General features: G+C 37.9%; 1 protein-coding gene across 6 annotated transcripts in view; it reads right to left on the bottom strand.

Annotated features, from left to right (window-relative positions):
• Positions 1–18,836, bottom strand: part of arvcfb (ARVCF delta catenin family member b) — a 292,272-nt gene that overhangs the window by 146,626 nt on the left and 126,810 nt on the right. For 4 of the 6 annotated variants that reach the window (XM_055199145.2, XM_055199149.2, XM_073860780.1 and 1 more), the window contains exon 4: positions 13,612–13,846. The exons of 1 other annotated variant lie outside the window; for it this stretch is intronic. In XM_055199145.2, the coding sequence (XP_055055120.1) occupies positions 13,612–13,827 (216 nt within the window). In that variant the 5' untranslated portion in view covers positions 13,828–13,846. Of the gene's footprint in view, positions 1–13,611; positions 13,847–14,182; positions 14,299–18,836 lie in introns of all 6 variants that reach the window. One more of the 6 variants, XM_055199147.2, reaches the window with a different exon arrangement.

Raw genomic sequence — 18,836 nt, 5'->3', positions numbered from 1 at the left:
ATTATTCATGCAATTTACTCAAATTTTTTAAGATAAGTGGTTGCAATCAATTTATTTAAGCTACATTTAAACAAAAAAATTTGAAAAAAAACTTTTGTTTAAATGTAGCTTAAAAAATTGACTGCACTTACCTTAAAAAATTAGTAAATTGAATAAATAATTTTTTTCAGTGCAAGTGATTCACACAAACGTTCCAAAAATGCTATGGGTTGCCGTAGGACTGTTGTACACCATTCCCTGGGCCTGGCATCATAATAAAGCAGCATAAACACATTCCACCTCCGTTAACCCGCCAGCAAATGATATGGAAGTAAATCCGACTCCCACCTGCATCTTTCACATCTAAACCAATCCTTCTCAAACTCCAAACGGCTGCGCAAATGCACGCCCATGCAAAAGTGCATCGTGCCTTATCAAACAGTAACAGCCTAAATTTATTCGCATTTTGGCCTAAAAGAACCACGTTAGGAACGTTTCTTTTACTACAAACGACACAGACACCAAACAGACTGCGGCAGCAGCCTCGTGATCACTGAACCGAACAAACATGACAACAGAAAAAGTGTTACTAAATAAATAAACAAAGTTATCTATGTGCTTTAGTTGTTCAGAGCGGAGGAAAAACTGGGAAGAAAGGTTAACGTACTGCACAGACAGAGAAAACGAAGGCTTAAGTTAGATACGCAATGCACATGCAACTGTTCTAGTCTCGTAAATATATTTATAAGCACAGAATATTTAAAAAGCATCTTACGCAAGGGGATGTACGATGCTTGCTTAGAGTCCCAGCACTTTAAGATTTGTAAAGCAATGAGTTTCATCATTAGAAGTTTTGAAAGGTGGCAACTCAGCAAAGATCACATTTTAAATGCATCGCCGCTGCAAACAAGCGCTGATTATGGTTCAAACAAAATACTCTAAAAACATCACAGCTTGTTCCTATCAAATACTGACAGCAGACAAGTAAAAACAACTATTTGATTTCTCCTGATATGCATGATCAAATACAAAAATGTCAATCTTGGGTTTCTTTACAACAGATGATCAGAAACACAAACCTGCTAAATGAGATCCTGCGAGAGAAAAAGAAAGAAAGAACAAAAAAGGAAAAACATACATAGATCCACTGCATCTCTTCCTGTGGTGATAAGGGCCACACTACAAGGAGATCATTTCAGGCCAGGAGTTTCTTTTGAGCACACAGAAAAACTCATTGTTTCTTACTTAAACCTAAATCACACAGTATGGCCATCCTTTAAAAATATAAACATGGACATTGAAGCATTGAAGCAGTCCGTATTTACATACAGTATCAGCTTAGGTCTTCACCGAGCATTAGACTGAGAATTTAACAAACACTAGACAAGCCAAGCTGTCAGTTACTCTACATCTACATTACAAAAGCAGAAGCGATTACTTATGAGACTTACAGTAGCACTGAAGGTCAGCGATTGGCTCACGACTTCGCTGCTCTCAGCAACTTTATCGATAATGTTGTCAATGTTAGTTTCACAAATAATTTTTCTCTCCCTATTAATGTTAACATAAAATTCTCCTAGGTCTAATACTGAACATAACATTGTCTTGTTTGCATTAATACATGGATGGCTCCTTTAAATCTCAATTTATGTTGTATATTTGTCTCATAAATTACATTGTAATGTAACTAATGTATACAGTATACTAATGCTGTTATTTAGCATAATTTGAGTGACAAGAGAAAATTTCACTAACATTTGTTACAATGAATAAGAGTAAGTAGTAGCATTTTCATGCTTATAACGATTATTAAGGATTTCCTGCAGCTCAACTGTGCTAACAAAACATAAAATTGTGGGTTTGAATCCCAGGTAACACACATACTAAAATGGTATACCTTTCATGCACTGTAATCAAATTTTTTAAATAAAGTTTTAAATAAAATTTTGAAAAATGGTAACGATCCCACCCTCAAGTCAAATCACCATCCAAAATCAAGCCTCTTTCAAAACACATGAACACGCACAGATCAGACGGTCACATCTCATGTCTCATTCAGCAGTGAGAAAACTTTGCAGTACTAAGTGAATAACATTTCCAAAATAACCAACATAAACAACGTGTTTACATCAGAATAAGTTTAAGCACACTTTCAGTTGTGTAGTAACTATATCGTTACACTAATCCGTAAAGGAACACAAATTTCATAAGCAACACAATGTTTCATCAAAGTAGAATTAGGGATGCACCGATATGGAAATTTTGGCCGATAACTCTTTATATTTGCTTTTTCTTATTTGAAGTGGAGATGAGTGGTACCCGGTGGGGTCTTCTGCTGTTGTAGCCCATCCGCCTCAAGGTTGTGCGTGTTGTGGCTTCACAAATGCTTTGCTGCATACCTCGGTTGTAACGAGTGGTTATTTCAGTCAAAGTTGCTCTTCTATAAGCTTGAATTGGTCGGCCCATTCTCCTCTGACCTCTAGCATCAACAAGGCATTTTCACCCACAGGATTGCCGCATACTGGATGTTTTTCCTTTTCACACGATTTTTTTGTAAAAACTAGAAATAGTGAAATACTCAGAGCAGCCCGTCAACAACCATGCCACGTTCAAAATGGCTTAAATCACCTTTCTTTCCCATTCTGACATTCAGTTTGGAGTTCAGGAGATTGTCTTGACCAGGACCACACGCCTAAATGTATTGAAGCAACGGCCATGTGATTGGTTGATTAGATAATTGCATTCCTAGAAATTGAACAGGTGTTCCTAATAAACCTTTAGGTAAGTGTATGTGTCACTGATAATATGGTTATCTACATTATATTGCATTTCTGTCAAGAGATCCTTCTAAACGTTACACAATGCACATTTAATATAAATGCAAGTCCATAAATGTTGATAAGTTCAAAATGAATAAAAACAGAGTATCTACAACTAATAAGTTTTGAAATCATGAAAATGTAATTTACTTCAGCAAAAATGTTTTCTTTAATTTTTATGCAGCCATAATACTGTGGCACTAAACCACCATCAGATTATCTATTGATGATCAGACTGACGCACTGACATTCACACACACACACACACACCACACAATGTACCTCTGCTTTTCAGTGTAAGCTGTCCTACTGACATACCCGTACCTGCGCACAACCAAACGTTCACTTATTCACAGCTCATTATCCACTTCTCTGCTCAAATCAAAGTCTTGTTATGACACAACACGTGTAAAGAGAGCCGAACCCCAGTAATAAGGTAAGAGACTGACAGTCCAGACACGTACACCAATCTCTAGATAAACACCAGAGCGGTAAGAAGTCTATCCACGTACACACAGTCAATAAAGCCACCAGAGACCAGACAGAAATATTACACAAAATGTATTGGGAACAAACAAACAAACAAACATGTACTGTAATGTGACCTTACATTCTATGACCTGGCACATGAGGACGCCAATTGAAATCATTTAGGACAAAGTCAAACATAAATATAAGAGCAATTTGTTACAATCCGTGATGTTGGAATGAGCACTTCAAATTTAAATGTCAAGCAAACGTGTTAAGTTGTAAAATAATCTCTGTAAAAAACACACGAGCAATTATCAGATACTGTATCTTTGTCTGCCAATGTGCTTGAAATGCACACGTTATTAAACACTCAAAATAAGAAAGCATTTTACACACTTCAAATGGTTTCAATTAAAGTTCCAACATGAGTATCACCACACACTTGTTTGGTTATGAACATGCCGAGTAAAAGGGTCACATTCCTGGAGAGGCTCGGAGGTCTCGTAAACTGAGGGATTCTTATTTTAAACACATGAGTCTATCATTTAAGTGGCTTTAAAGTCTGCCTTTCTGTTTTGATAAGCAATATATGGTATTGAAGAAAGACCTTCAATTCTCAAGACTACTCACATTATAGACTCTTGACTAATAACAGGATTAGTTAGGGCAGGGTAATACATTTGTAATATACTTTACACAACAAATCTGTAGGTAAATATCATGATTATCTTGTATTTCAAATGAAATGATTTTAGCTATTATGCAACAATCATAACTACACTGCATGCATATACCATTCCAGGTTATGTTTTTCCATGCCAGCAGGTTAGTATCACATCAGTTATGTCAATAATTTTGTCAATTATGACTATACATATTAGAGCAAAGACATACATATCATCAAATGACTGAAAATATAAATGTTTAATATATATATAGTTTTTGGATGATTAATAATTTGATGGATTGTGCATTGGATATGAGAGTGATCTGAGCAGCTCTCTGTAGAATATGAATAGCTATGGGCACCGGCTTCTGCTCTGAATATAAAGAGTGCAAATACTCCCAGTCTCAGAAAGAGGTATTCAGTGTGCCAATGTTATGATCGAACACATAAAGAGAAACCTAAAGGGTTTAAAAATCAATTGTATTCTTTCACAGTTACATAAAGACTGCATAATGCAAATATTAAAGGGAGGGTTTAATGCTATTTCATGCATTCTGACTTATTAACACAGTTCAATAATGTATTCCCACCAGCCGCGGTAGAGGCGGCAAAAACACGCTATTCGCACGTAGTTGGACGCTTGAACATTTCAGTTTACTCGCTTCATTCGGGCATAAAAGCCGAACGTGAAATTCTAGTCATTCGAGACATTCACACGGAAATCCGCTTCATGGGAGGGGCTTCTGCGACTCTGCTGAGACTCTGCTCGCTTCCTGTAATCACGTCACTACTACAGCAAGGTCCCGATTGGTTAACGCGGCACGGAAATCTGCAGATGTTCAGATTTTTCAACGTGCGCGTTTCCCGCGGCAACGCTCAATTCGCACATTCCGCGTCATGATTACCGTGTGTACCGCACCGCAGGATGCCTAATCGTATCTTTGCATTGACATGTAAATCACTTGCACTTACCACATCTACCGCGTCTGGTGTACACCCTGCATACTGTAAGAGTTGTAACCCTCATTCTAAACATAGGGGAGAGTGGGGTAAAGTGAGACATCGGGTAAAGTGAGACACCCCCTGTATTTAGGCAACGGAACACATTTGTGGTCCTATGACCATTATGTTTTTAAGCCCCTCAAATTTCCCCTTGGCCATGAAGGACAGGACCTCATGCTGCTATGGTTAGCATGTTTTTTTCACAAAAATATATTTTTTGCTGGTAAAAGTAAATTTTCTTGCTGTCAACTTAATCAACTATTGTGCCAAAGCAAATTGATTCAGGTAGAAAAACTTATATCACACATGTTTATTAACTACCAACATATAAAACCTTGTGTGGATGCTAGCTGAAGATTAGCCTGAATTTCCAAGAGAGAAATTACATATGTTTTATTTTTTATGTTATAAACATTGCAGAAAAAACATTATGCCTAGTTAATACACCAGGAAGACAGCCTGGGGAAAAACACCCCTTGAGGAGATGGAGATTGCAGCTGCTTAGGTCAAGGAAGGAAAGAAGTCTCTAATGCTATGTACACACCAAACGCGAGGCATCATGGTACTGTGGGTTCACACCAGACACAAGTTCAACAATTTGCGCAAGTAGATTACATACAAAGTCAATGCAAAGACGCGATCAGACACGTCCTCGCGTGTGGCGATGCGAAGGACATGATATGGGTGGCGCGTTTGCCACGAAAAAACGGGCTATTCGCCGCAAACACCTCTTCGCCAAATTTGAAAATATTCAACTCGAGCAAAAAATTCACATTACACAATGTTAAATCCTGCGAGTAATCTAGATCAAGTAACGCGATGCCCTGCATTTGGTGTGTACGTAGCATTACTCACTCTAGATTGCTCATGGGATTTAACATTGTGTCATGCAAATTTTTCGCTCGAGATAAATATTTTCAACTTGGGCGAAGACATGTTTGAGGTGAATAGTGCGTGTTTTCGCGGCAAATGCTCCGCTCATATGGCGTCATTTGCATCGCCCCAGGCGAGGATGCGTCTGATCGTGTCTTTGCATTAACTTTTTGCACAAATCGTTGAACTCACGTCTGGTGTGAACCCACAGTAAGAGCAGCTGCAAGGGATAGAAATATTGATAGATGGTTCTGATTGTCTTTTGCGCTGACCCACAGACACTAGCTGGCTCTAAGGGTCCTTTGTTCTGACCCCCAGACTGCGTTCTAATCTAACTGGTTCTATATGTCATTTGAATGTTAATTTAAAAAAATTTAATTGTCGGAGCCAATGGTGTATAGTGGGCAGCGCTCCGACATGTGGTGCTTTCGCACTTTCTGCGACCCGAGTTCGAATCCCGGGTCGTGGTCGTTTGCCAATCCCATACCCCTCTTTCCTCCCTGTACTTTCCTGTCCTCTCCTTAATCACTTTCAAATAAAAGGCAAAAATGGCAACAAAAAAAAAAAAAACGGAATGGCCGTTCTGTTTTCTAATAATCTGACAACACGTCTTTGGACATATGAAGGATGAAATACTACTCTATGGGTAACCAAGATTAACATTAGATCTGCAAAAACGCTGTGTGTTATGTGAGCATTACAGGGACAGTTGACCCAGAAAATCTAAATTCTGTCACCATTTACACCCCCTCATGTTATTCTAAACCTATTTCAGTTTATTTCTCTGTTGAATACAAAAGAAGATATTTTGATCAATGATTGTAAGCACACAGTTGACAGTACCCATTGACTTCCACAGTATTTGTTTTTCCTGATATGGAAGTTAATGGGTACTGTTAACTGTGTGGATACCATCTTTAATCAAAATATCTTCTTTTGTATTCAACAAAATAAAGAAGCGCATAGAGGGTTAAGAACAACATGAGTCTGAGTAAATGGAGACAAAATGTTTGTTTTTGGGTGAATTGTCCCCATAAAACTAAAGCATTTACAGTAACGCTTACTTTTTGTCAGATTTGTCATTTTAAAGAAAATATCTAATATGTAACATCTAAAACTTGTTCTGTTAGTAGTAATAACATGTAGTTGTTATATTTATGTGTGAGAGCACAAAAACACAATAGAAGGTGTGACAGAGATTATAATGAATGGAGGCAGTTTTACTGCTGGTTTAATTATAGTTTTACAAGAGGTTTGACTTTCTTCTAATGGCACGGGAAGTGAAGATTGTCTATGCGCGATAGGGGTAAGTGTGTGTGTGGGCAGAGGGTGAGAAGGTCATTGTTAAGCAGGTGATTTACAAGACCACTGGCCACCCAGTCTTTACCCACAGCGAGGGACAGATCTGCAAAAGTTGGGCGGCTTCCTTCCATTATGCGGCTTAGACCGAGAGACCTGGGAAGCGCTGTATCACTTCAACCCAGCGTGTCTTAACATGGACTGCACAGATCAAAAGAGCGACTATTCCTCCAAATCTCTCTGCAAGGCTTTTAGACTTCTCTAAAAACATTCAGACAGCGCTAGAAAGTCCAGCTACAGCAACCAAGCTGCACTCCATCAGGAACGCCGGCTGAATTTTAAACAACGTTCTCTGAGATGAAACGATGGGTGAAGTAGATGCTATGTTGCACGTAACGCCTCAGGTCATGACTTTGGAACTTTCTTCATATTTGGGACAGTCGAGGTTTCTGTGTACTGTGTTGGTATTATGTGAAAAAGACAAAGTATGCCATTGACTGAGTGCTATTGTGACACTCTGTAAGCCTGTGACCTTCTAGGCCTTATGTGAAGAATTACAAAGGCTAAAAACAAAATACATCAAAGTCTCCCCAGTAACGGAGCAAAGATAAAGCCGTAAATGAGCTCTGTCCTTGTTTTTATGTACCTTACAAAATGCATCAACATGTTATTCATGATACCTCTACAAACAAAGTGAATAAGTTGTAACAATTGATTTTAGAAAGAAATTCAATTTCTATTTCTGATTTTTCAATTTCTAGCAATGTTGTGGTAGATGCTATTAACTCTTTCCCCGCCAGCGTTTTAAAAAAAGTTGCCAGCCAGCGCCAGCCTTTTTAATGATTTTCACCAAAGTTTAATGACTTCCAGAACATGTTCTTCTTTAAATATATAAACATACAATATATCGAATGAAAGAACAGACCTTCTGTTTTCAAACAAAAAAAACGTTTCATCCTACCTTCAGTACTTCTTTTGTAATCAGCTTTTGAATATGGGTAGGTTTCTGCAAAAACACCATATTTTGAGCAAAAAGCCAAGATAATTCCATTTCTGTGACGGACTTTTCATAGAGTTCCCATTCAGAGCGATCTTTAAAACAGACACGGACATACAGCTGCTTGCCATAGGGTAATACTTCCGGGTTTAAAAAGTTGCGGAATAAACCTGGTGGATAATAGTGGTATTGCGGAAAGACGGAAATATTTGTCATTGGCGGGGAAGCGTTTTCTCTTGATTGACGAGATATCTCGTCAATGGCGGCGAAAGAGTTAAGAGCCTTAAGAAAACAAGAGAATATTCTGAGAAATTGTAGGATTTTTACCAGTCCTTCCAGAAAAACGCTGAGTTTTTTTGTGATTGTTGCGGGCAAAAATCCTTAATCTTGCATCATGTTTTCTTAAAAAATGCGATGGAATATGCGGGATATTTATGAGATTTTATGCGATGAAATTGCGGGAACTTGCAAAAATTGCGGGAACTTGCAAAAATTATGGGAACTTGCAAAAACTGCAGGAACTTGCAAAAACTGCGCTAACTTGCAAAAACTGTGCGAACTTGCAAAAATTGCGGGAACTTGCAAAAACTGCGGGAACTTGCAAAAACTGCGGGAACTTGCAAAAACTGCGGGAACTTGCAAAAACTGCGGTGAATTGCAAAAAATGCGGGAACTTGCAAAAACTGTATGCAGCTTTTGCAGCTTTTCAATGATGTTCACAGCACATAATAACTTCACTTCATAACGTTCCCATGGCAACAGGGGACATGGCTGCGTTTGTGTGAACTTTCTGATAAGATATATGTGATTTTTGAAACGAAAATGCTGGAATTATGAAATCATGCAAGTCCCGCATATCTTGCGCACGAAAATCTGTAATTTATGCTGCGAAAGTGCGGCGTATTTGAAAAAATGCGGCCCCTGCTTAAATATGCGGGCTGATTATGCGTTGAATCATGCAATCGGATAATGGCTTTTTCTGAGGGGTTGGTTTAAAAGGCAATATTAGTTGAACATGAAATATCAATGAAAAATACTTTCACAGCATTTACTATTCTTATGGCAGTAAAAATGCTGACATTATAATCCCATTTAAGATCTTTTTAAATGCTTTGAAAATCCCACAATCATACTGTAAAGTGTTACCAATATTAAAAGTTTATAAAACACAATTATAAAACATTTAATTTAAAAAAGTGAAACATGGTAAAATATTTTTGATAAAAATTAAGATACAAGTGTGACAAAGCATAAACAGGGTAGCCTAAAATATTTCATAAACAAATATGCAATGACTATAAATGACAAAGTAATCTGCAGGGTTCTGTGAGTTAAGCCTCCACGTAGCCCTTTGTATAACATCTTAAATTAAGTTTAATACCAAGTTTAGTCCATTCTAAATTCAGATTTATTTTAGATCTGCTCGACTTTTCAACATTAATTATTCTTTTTACATTAATTATTAAATAATTACAAGTTCATCACAACACATTTATGAACACTGCTAAACTAACCCAAGATAAAGCGATCATACAGTTACACCACCAGTTACATTACATCACCTCTCTTTTACACACATTATCAACATTACCCAACAGCTTCTGGTCCAAATCACAGTGCATTACAATTCTAATTGAGAAAGGATGTGAAGACAGCAGTCTAGCCAGATGATAATGACCTGTTCTTGCAAACTGATCCTTTGACACGCTAGTCTGTCTGACAGAAACCAACAAGAGAAAGGGCAAACTAATTTTTAAGCTGCCATGTTTGTAAGAAGGTAAGCAAATCACAGAAGCTTTAGAGGCAGGTAAGGGCATCAGACAGTCTTACAAAAACCTGAAAATGCAGATGACATGGAGTCTGGCTTTTTGCTACAGTGTGAGAATTAAACTGACAATCAACTTATTTTCTAAGTGTCTTTTGCTAGTTTCAACCCACCGCAATGATCATTTTCACGTTAAGCGCCACGTCGTTTAAATAGAAAATGCATTTGCGCCCAATTTTGTGCCCATGGCACAAAAATGTAAAAAATATATTATTGAGTCTCTTGGACATAAATGCAGATTGATTATGAGACGTTAGAAGCCATAAGGAGCAGCTTCACCTGTAGCTTGTAGGTAAAAAAAGAATTTTTTTTTAAATGCATCCCCCATGGATTTATTGTATATGATGACTTGTACCTGTGGATATGATGAGATGAGAACCGTTTTTAAGTAATGCTTTTCAAAGCACTCACAGCACTGTCCAAGTGCTGAAGGCTCTCCACACGTTTGTAAATTCTTTATCTCCTGTTTGTTACAAATAAAGTATTTTTAGGGCCCTATTTTAGCGATCTAAGCGCATTGTCTAAAGCGCACAGCGTACGTTCTAAAGGGGTGTGTCCGATGCCACTTTTGCCAACTTAACAACGGGAAAAAGGGTTTGTGCGCCTGGCGCACCGTCTAAAAGGGTTGTTCCTATTCTGGTAATGAGTGTGTTTTGGGCATAACGTGCAATAAACAAATAAGAGTCTCATCCCCTTTAAAAGCCAGTTGCGCTGGTTCTATGTCTAATCCCTATTTAGATGACAAACTTTGTAAACGAAGACTACCAGTTTAAGATTAATGTTAAAAAAAATTTGTTGTTTTTATTATTATTGAAATAATTTTTTTTTTATTAAAACCTTTAAAATCCCATTTCTTTCATTCATAGAACTAAAAATAGCAGGCTTTTAATTGCTGTAAATGTATTGATATCCTACATAATCACTGTAATCTCATAAAATAATATGCAAATATGCAAGAAAAGGTTTGTACTCTAAAAATATTTTATTTGTAACAAACAAGAGATAAAGAATTTACAAACGTGCAGAGAGCCGTTTCAGCACTCAGACAGCGCCATGGGATTTTTTAAAAGCATTACTTAAAATGTTTCTCATCTCACCATATCCACAGGTTCAGAGTCATCATATACAATAGATCCTTAGGGTAGCATTTAAAAAACATTTAAAATATGCAAAGCATTTATTTACTTAACTGGCTACAGGTGAAGCAGCTCTTTATGCCTTCTAACGTCTCATAATCGGTCCTCCTTATGTCTAAGAGACTCAATAATAATCTTTTACATTTTAATCCTTTAATTTTTCATATTTAAAAGCGTTTTTTTGTGCTGCTGCGCATTCATGTATGTGATAAGCAAACCCGCGTTGTCGTCCCGTTTATAGGCGCATATTACTAACGCGCTCCTTAAATAACAAAAACATATTGCGCCATTGACTTTAGACTTTAGACCAGGTTTTAGTTGGTCAACGGCATAGTCTATTTTAGTTGCCTCAAAATAGCAACGCGCCAACAATGCACCTGAACACACCTCGTTTTCAGACCAGAACGCCAATGGGCTCAAAATTGGGTGCAAATGCATTTGCTATTTAAACAACGTGGCGCTAAACGTGAAAACCATCACTGCACTGGGTTGAAACCAGCAAAAGACACTTGCGTCGCAGATTGCGCTGCATTGTGCCGGTTGTATGATAGAGCCCTTTGAGTTCAAACCTTTTCTTGCATATTTGTAAATTATTTTTTGAGATAACACAGATCATGTAGGCTATCCATTCATTTACAGCAATTAAAAGCCTGCTAATTTTACTTCCATATGACTGAAGAAAATGACTTTTAGAGATTTTAATACCAAAAATAACATTTGTTTGTCAATACAAATGAAAACAACAAAAAAAAATTATTTCAATCTTAAACTGGTGGTCTTCTTCCTCCTCAGTTTACAAAGTCCGCCATTTAAATAGGGAATCGGCATGGCGCCAGCGCAATTGCCTTTTAAAGGGGATGAAAGCTGAGGCTCTCATTGGTTTATTGCACGTAACGCCCAAAACACTCCCATTACTCATTACAAAAATAGGAACAACCCTATTAGGCCATGCACTTGGCACACAAACCATTTTTCCTGTCGTTAAATTAGCAAAAGTGGAATCGGACACCCCGACGTGTGCTTTACACAATGCGCTTAGATTGTTAAAATAGGGCCCAGTGTGGTATACAATAATTCCACTACACTAAAATAAACACTGATTTGACTGCTGACCGCTAACAATTGAGGGAAATTCATGCTTATCAAAAACAGAAAACAGAATAATGTTTTGCTCACACTAAAGGTTTTGATGTGGATCCAAACTCAACTAAACTTGCACAACAAGAAATCACATATTTCTGGTTAAAAAAGAGATGAAAGGTTTTTGTCTTGTGAAGCAGTGCTTGATCTTGATGCAACGAAGAGGTAAACTTCTAATATTGTACATATTTTCTGCATTCAAGTGGTATCCACTTTAATAACAAAAGCATACTAAAAAATGCCTTTCAAAACAGCATAATAAAAGCTAACCACCAAAAGGGAAGGAGAATCAAACCTGGGTTCAGACTAAAACATGGCATATGTATAAATTATATAGTTAGTCATAGACCACAGAGCACCATGAGAAACCCAAAACAATCGGGAAAGTCACACCAGTGGCGGCTCGTGACTGCTCATCCGAGGGGCGCAAATTCAAAATAAGTGTTTGGAGTGTCATGTGTGTTGCTCGTGTTTTCCAAATATGTGTTTGTTGCATCATGTGAACCATGTGTATCACGTGTTTTGTCAAAATAAGTGCCTGCTGCACGTTTATGATAAAAGAGACGCTCACGTTCACAAAATACACGCAAGACACTCCTTTAACAGTAAACTCTGATTACACATGACATTATGTGAGTATCTGGCACCTTTAGACGCGTCTGCAGCAGGCACTTATTTTGACAAGACATGTGATGCACACAGGATCTCTCGATGCGCAGAACACTTATTTTGAAATTCCGAACCACACATGACGAGCTACATACATGTTGTGACGAACTTCGCATCGAGCGCTATCGAAAAAAGAAGTCACCGGCCGCCACTGGTTCACACGGCAACTGAATACAATACAGCTGTCAGTCCTGTTTTGACCAATAAATACAGTTATGGTCACACAAAGTTCCCTTAAGAAGAATGACAACCACATAAATGACTCTTTGACTTTAAAATCTTTAAGACTCACAGGCAGATTCCGAGAGTCAATTTAATTTAGATGCAGTGCGGTGTTAACAAAACAACAGTGAGCAAGTAGCTGTCTGTAACAATGCAATACGATGAGCCTATGAGATGATATGAAAAAACACCTGCCAGACAGAAATGGGACCACAAAGACAAGATTGGAAAAGTAGGAAGAAATCTCATCCTGGGAACAGATAATGAGTGACTGAAGACAACACATCCAGAGTAATAACATAGCCAAACATAACACAAAAAGCCAGGAAGGACTGGCAAGAAGAGGTCTAAAATGAGGCCAAACTGAGACACTGCATCAATCACTCCCATTCATTTTGCCTCAGATGGACCGATTTCATGAAAACAGCGGATATGAAGCAAAATCAGAGGCATGGGCTGATTTGTCCATTCACACATATTGGCGGAGGCTTGGCCAAGCTGGAATGGTTTACCTGCATGACCATCTGTTGCCAGGCCAGCGGTTGGTTGCTCATGCCTGTGGTGGTGCCGCCCGCCAACCTATCAGAAGGCAGGGTGCCGCGTTCCAACTGCAAGGAGACATTGCGGCGTTCCTCTTCAAGGGCCCTGGTCAGACGCTCGAAGCGAGCCTCCTGTTCTTTGACTGAGGCCAGGATGCTAGCGGCCGACGGCACGTCATAGTCTTCCATAGTAGCGTATGAATATTAGCTGAATACAGGGTAGGGGGGAGAGAAGGAGCCGGTGCATAAGAAATAACTATGTATTACCTAAAATGCATTAATGCATACTGTTTTTTTAATATTTAAAAATCACATGCACAAGGCACACACACACAATCCAAATTCACAATACAGATATGCATGCTGAACTCTCAAGTCACCATAATAAAATTATTCATTCATGCTAAGCACAATGGCTCAGACTTCACTCGTATAACCAAAGGTGACGAAATAAAGACAATGGCAGCTTTACAGAGAGAATAAAGGACAAAAATGAGGTTCAAACTCGAGGCACGGTTCACAAGCAGTTCACCTGCATACACACCTATCGGTTAGTGCAAAGAGAGTCGGTTAAAGGACAGACATTCCCCTAGATGTACAGACAGAATGGGATGTGCCCAGCGGCGAGGCGAGAGAGACAAAGAGAGAGACAGAGAGCGGCTGCAAAGGGAAAGAAAAATAGAGAAAATAAATCTAAGGTTAGATAACACTGACAAACAAAACTGACAAACAAAACAGACAGAATTGTGCTCTAGCTCCTGAGGATTCAAAGAAAGAAATGAGCGAAAAGATGCTATGGAATGATAAATGAGTATTGAAACCTCACAATGTCTGTCTTTAAGTAAAGTAGATTGGTTAGGGCCAACTGGGGGACAGGGGGAAGGAGATGGGTGGCTCCTGAGTGGGTATGGGTTGGTGCAGTTTAATATTTAGCGAAAATTTTATTTCGTTGTTGTCGTTTTTCGTTAAATCAAAGGCACAACTGGACACACACACGGCAACATGAACACGCTCCCTCTATGGCAGTCCGGGTGTAAAGGCCATGTTCCCTTTGAAGCACAGTGCAGCACACACACACCCTTTGATGTTTGTTTCTGGCTGATCATTTATTTATCTTAAGCGCCGTTCTGACACTGCTCTAACGGCAAGGCATAATAATAGAGGTCTGCTTTTTCGTCCGCTCCCACAAGGTTCTATTCTGCACCCACCTTAAAATTCACTCTGTGTTGCACCGCTATCTGCATAGAATTCTTTAATTCTCGACCTGACGGATCCTGGGAAATTTTGATCTTGATTTCAGAATATCACATTTAAATGAAAGCTGGAGATCTGGTATAACCAATATATAATGCATATATACAAAAATTTTATCAGTTATCAAATTGGAAAACTCAATTTTATGGAGTAAATGAAGAGTTTGGTTCCAAAACGCAATAAATTTTGACTAATTTCGGTAAAAATGTGTTTACTATACCAAGAAAGTGACACGGACATGAAAACCACTATTTTCTGTTACAAACTTTAACATAGCATCTTTAGGGTATAATAACATAAAAATGATTTTCAAAGATGTATTATAAAAACAGATTATTCACAAAATGCAATAAATCCATGACTAGTTTTTTTTTTATAAAAATCTATTGAATCAATATATAAATGTGCATTCATCTTTGCCATGTTATATTCATTTAGTTGACTAGAGGTATACACTGATTAAAAAAATAAACATTAATAACATTAATCAAAACACTTACTTTGTCATATTAAGGGAATATTCCATTTTCTTAAAAGAAAAATCCAGATAATTTACTCACCACCATGTCATCCAAAATGTTGATGTCTTTCTTTGTTCAGTCGAGAAGAAATTATGTTTTTTTGAGGAAAACATTGCAGGATTTTTCTCATTTTAATGGACTTTAATAGAGCCCAACATTTAATACTTAACTCAACACTTAACAGTTTTTTCAACGGAGTTTCAAATGTCTATAAACGGTCCCAAACGAGGCATAAGGGTCTTATCTAGCGAAACGATTGTCATTTTTGACAAGAAAAATAAAAAATACGCTCTTTTAATGGACTTTAATAGAGCCCAACATTTAATACTTATCTCAACACTTAAAGGTTTTTGCCAACTGAGTTTCAAAGGTCTATAAACGATCCCAAACGAGGCATAAGGGTCTTATCTAGCGAAGCGATTGTCATTTTTGACAGGAAAAATGAAGGATATGCTCTTTTGAACCACAACTTTTCGTCTGGGTCCGGTCTAGCGCGACCTAACGTAAATGCGTGGTGACGTAGGGAGGTCACGTGTTACATATATAAAACGCAAATTTGCGGACCATTGTAAACAATAAACTGACACAAAGACATTAATTAGTATCAGTTGACATACAACAACGTAGGAACGGTCCTCTTTAAATGCACTTGTAAACACTGGGGCGGAGTTTCGCGTTCGTCCTCTGTGACCTCTTGACGTCATGACGTATTGCATGGGGTCGCGCTGGCACATCACAACCGGATCTATACGGGAAGTTGTGGTTTAAAAGTGGATATTTTTTATTTTTCTTGTCAAAAATGACAATCGTTTTGCTAGATAAGACCCTTATGCCTCGTTTGGGATCGTTTATAGTCCTTTGAAACTCCGTTGAAAAAAACTGTTGAATGTTGAGTTAAGTATTAAATGTTGGGCTCTATATTAAAGTCCATTAAAATGAGAAAAATCCTGCAACGTTTTCCTCAAAAAACATAATTTCTTCTCGATTGAACAAAGAAAGACATCAACATTTTGGATGACATGGTGGTGAGTGAATTGTCTGGATTTTTCTTTTAAGAAAATGGAATATTCCTTTAAGAACACTGTCATTGCTGCTGTCATCCTTGAGACGTCGTTGCTAAACTTTTTTGACAGCGATCAGCTGTAAAAAGTTTTGGTCCTGCTCAATTTTCTATGAATTTGCATAAAATAATGGAAAGTTTTTTATAAGATCCCCTGGGGTCAATGTGTTAACATGACAAAAGCTTGATGCTGTAATGTGAGAACAAGCAACAGCCAGCATTTTGTGCCTTTCACGTAAAGTATTAGATTTTGATTGCTAACGTTTTTTCAGAAAACTACCACAGGTTTATCAATGCCATCAAAGTATTATTTTGTTTTTGTTTGTTTGTTGATCACGAAGTACAAAGTAGATGAGAAAAACTAGGATTCTGTGTGTATTCCGCGCCTCCTTTGTTGTTTACAATTCATGGAATGCTGCCCTGTGATTTGTTGAGTGGATTTATTGCATTCCGCAGAGAACGAGGACTGGCGTTTATCACGTTTTGGGAAAAAAAGGACAAAAGATGACAGAATAACACGGCGGATATCGAATTTCGCGTAAAATTAAGAATTTACTTTATAATACTGACCTGATACAATACTGATTTTGGTGGTAACTATTTTTTTTAAATGGTGTTTATCGCGTTTTGGAACCAAACTCTTCAAATACTCAACAATGGAGTTGAATGAGGAATGTGCATATGGTTTACACTGAACTTTTTTTTTAAGGTAATTGGTTGCAATCAATTTATTTAAGCTACATTTAAACAAACAAAAAAAGTAAAATAAAACAAAATAAAAAACTTTTGTTTAAATGTAGCTTAAAGGACAAGTTCGGTATTTTACACTTAAAGCCCTATTTTCAGATTGTTTATGATGAAATAGAACGGTTTTGACTGAAATTTCGACATATGCGGCTGCCCCGAGAATTTTCGGGTGTTTGTGTTTCACCTCCCACCTTTACAATGGGTTTAATGGTGCACTGGAAGTTCAATCCTTCCTGAAATGCATTAAACTTTCGTTTACGGGGACGTGGGGCTCGCCGAGTGGCCAGGGGTGTTCACTGATGTGCTCGCACGGAAATCGCTGCAGGATACGCATTCCAACAGGTTTTATCGTAGTTTTTGCCAACTCCATTGACTTGTATTAGATGTGCTGTGAGGTACGGTATTACTCCGCGCCGGGAACTTTGTTTCTATTCTTGCAATTGGCAATGGCGGATTAGCGCCACCACCTGGGCTGGAGTGTCTATTATTCAAGCTCTAAGCGGAAGAATGTACGGGTGTGAGGCGTTTGGAAAAATAGGTCCACAAGTTAACAACGAATGCTAAAACAGCTGTTGGAAAGCATCTTTTGCAGCGATCTCCGTGTGAGCACATCAGTGAACACCCCCGACCACTCGGTGAGTTTCACGTCTTTGTAAACGAAAGTTTAATGCATTTTAGGAAGGATTGTTTCAGTGCACCATTAAACCCATTGTAGAGGTGGGAGGTGAAACACAAACACCCTAAAATTCTCAGGGTAGCCGCATATGTCGAAATTTCAGTCAAAACCGTTCTATTTCATCATAAACAATCTGAAAACAGGGCTTTAAGTGTAAAACACCGAACTTGTCCTTTAAATAAATTGAATGCAACCCCTTACCTTAAAAAATTTAGCAAATTGAGTGAATCATTTTTTTCAGTGTACCTTAAAGTATATTATTGTAAAAACAACACATGGACATATACAGTAAACAACAAATAAAACTTGATTTTCACCACAGGGGCACTTTAATGCCAGCTTTAAATATTCAGCATTTCAGTAAAAAAGAAGTTAGAAAACTAAATATAGGTTTAACTGCGCTATTATGATGGCTTTTATGAAAATAGACCAACAGAGGCTGCCTCACCTACACCAAATAAATGCTGGGTTATTTTCAAACCAGCACTGGGTCAAAATGCTTACCCACTTATTTATATTTTATCATCGTTTATTTAAATATTTTATCATATATTTTATTATATTATCATCTCAAAAATATCGCAAGAATTAGATGCTTTGTTTCCAGACAAGACTTAGAGAAACTTGTGCATGCTTTCATCACCAGCAGGGTGGATTATTGTAATGGCCTTCCCAAAAAGACCATTAGACAGCTCCAGCTCATTCAGCTGCTGCCAGGATTCTGAGCAGAACCAGAAAATATGAACACATCACACCAGTCCTCAGGTCTCTACACTGGCTACCAGTTACATTTAGGATTGATTTTAAAGTATTATTAGTGGTATATAAATCACTCAGTGGACTAGGACCTTAATACATTGCTGATATGCTCATTGAATATAAACCCAACAGATCACTCAAAACATTAGGATCACATCAGCTAGAAATACCAAGGGTTCAC

This window comes from Misgurnus anguillicaudatus, chromosome 22 (genome assembly GCF_027580225.2).
Source record: "Misgurnus anguillicaudatus chromosome 22, ASM2758022v2, whole genome shotgun sequence".
NCBI classification, from domain to species: domain Eukaryota; kingdom Metazoa; phylum Chordata; class Actinopteri; order Cypriniformes; family Cobitidae; genus Misgurnus; species Misgurnus anguillicaudatus.
This window is presented reverse-complemented; position numbering and strand designations above follow the sequence as displayed.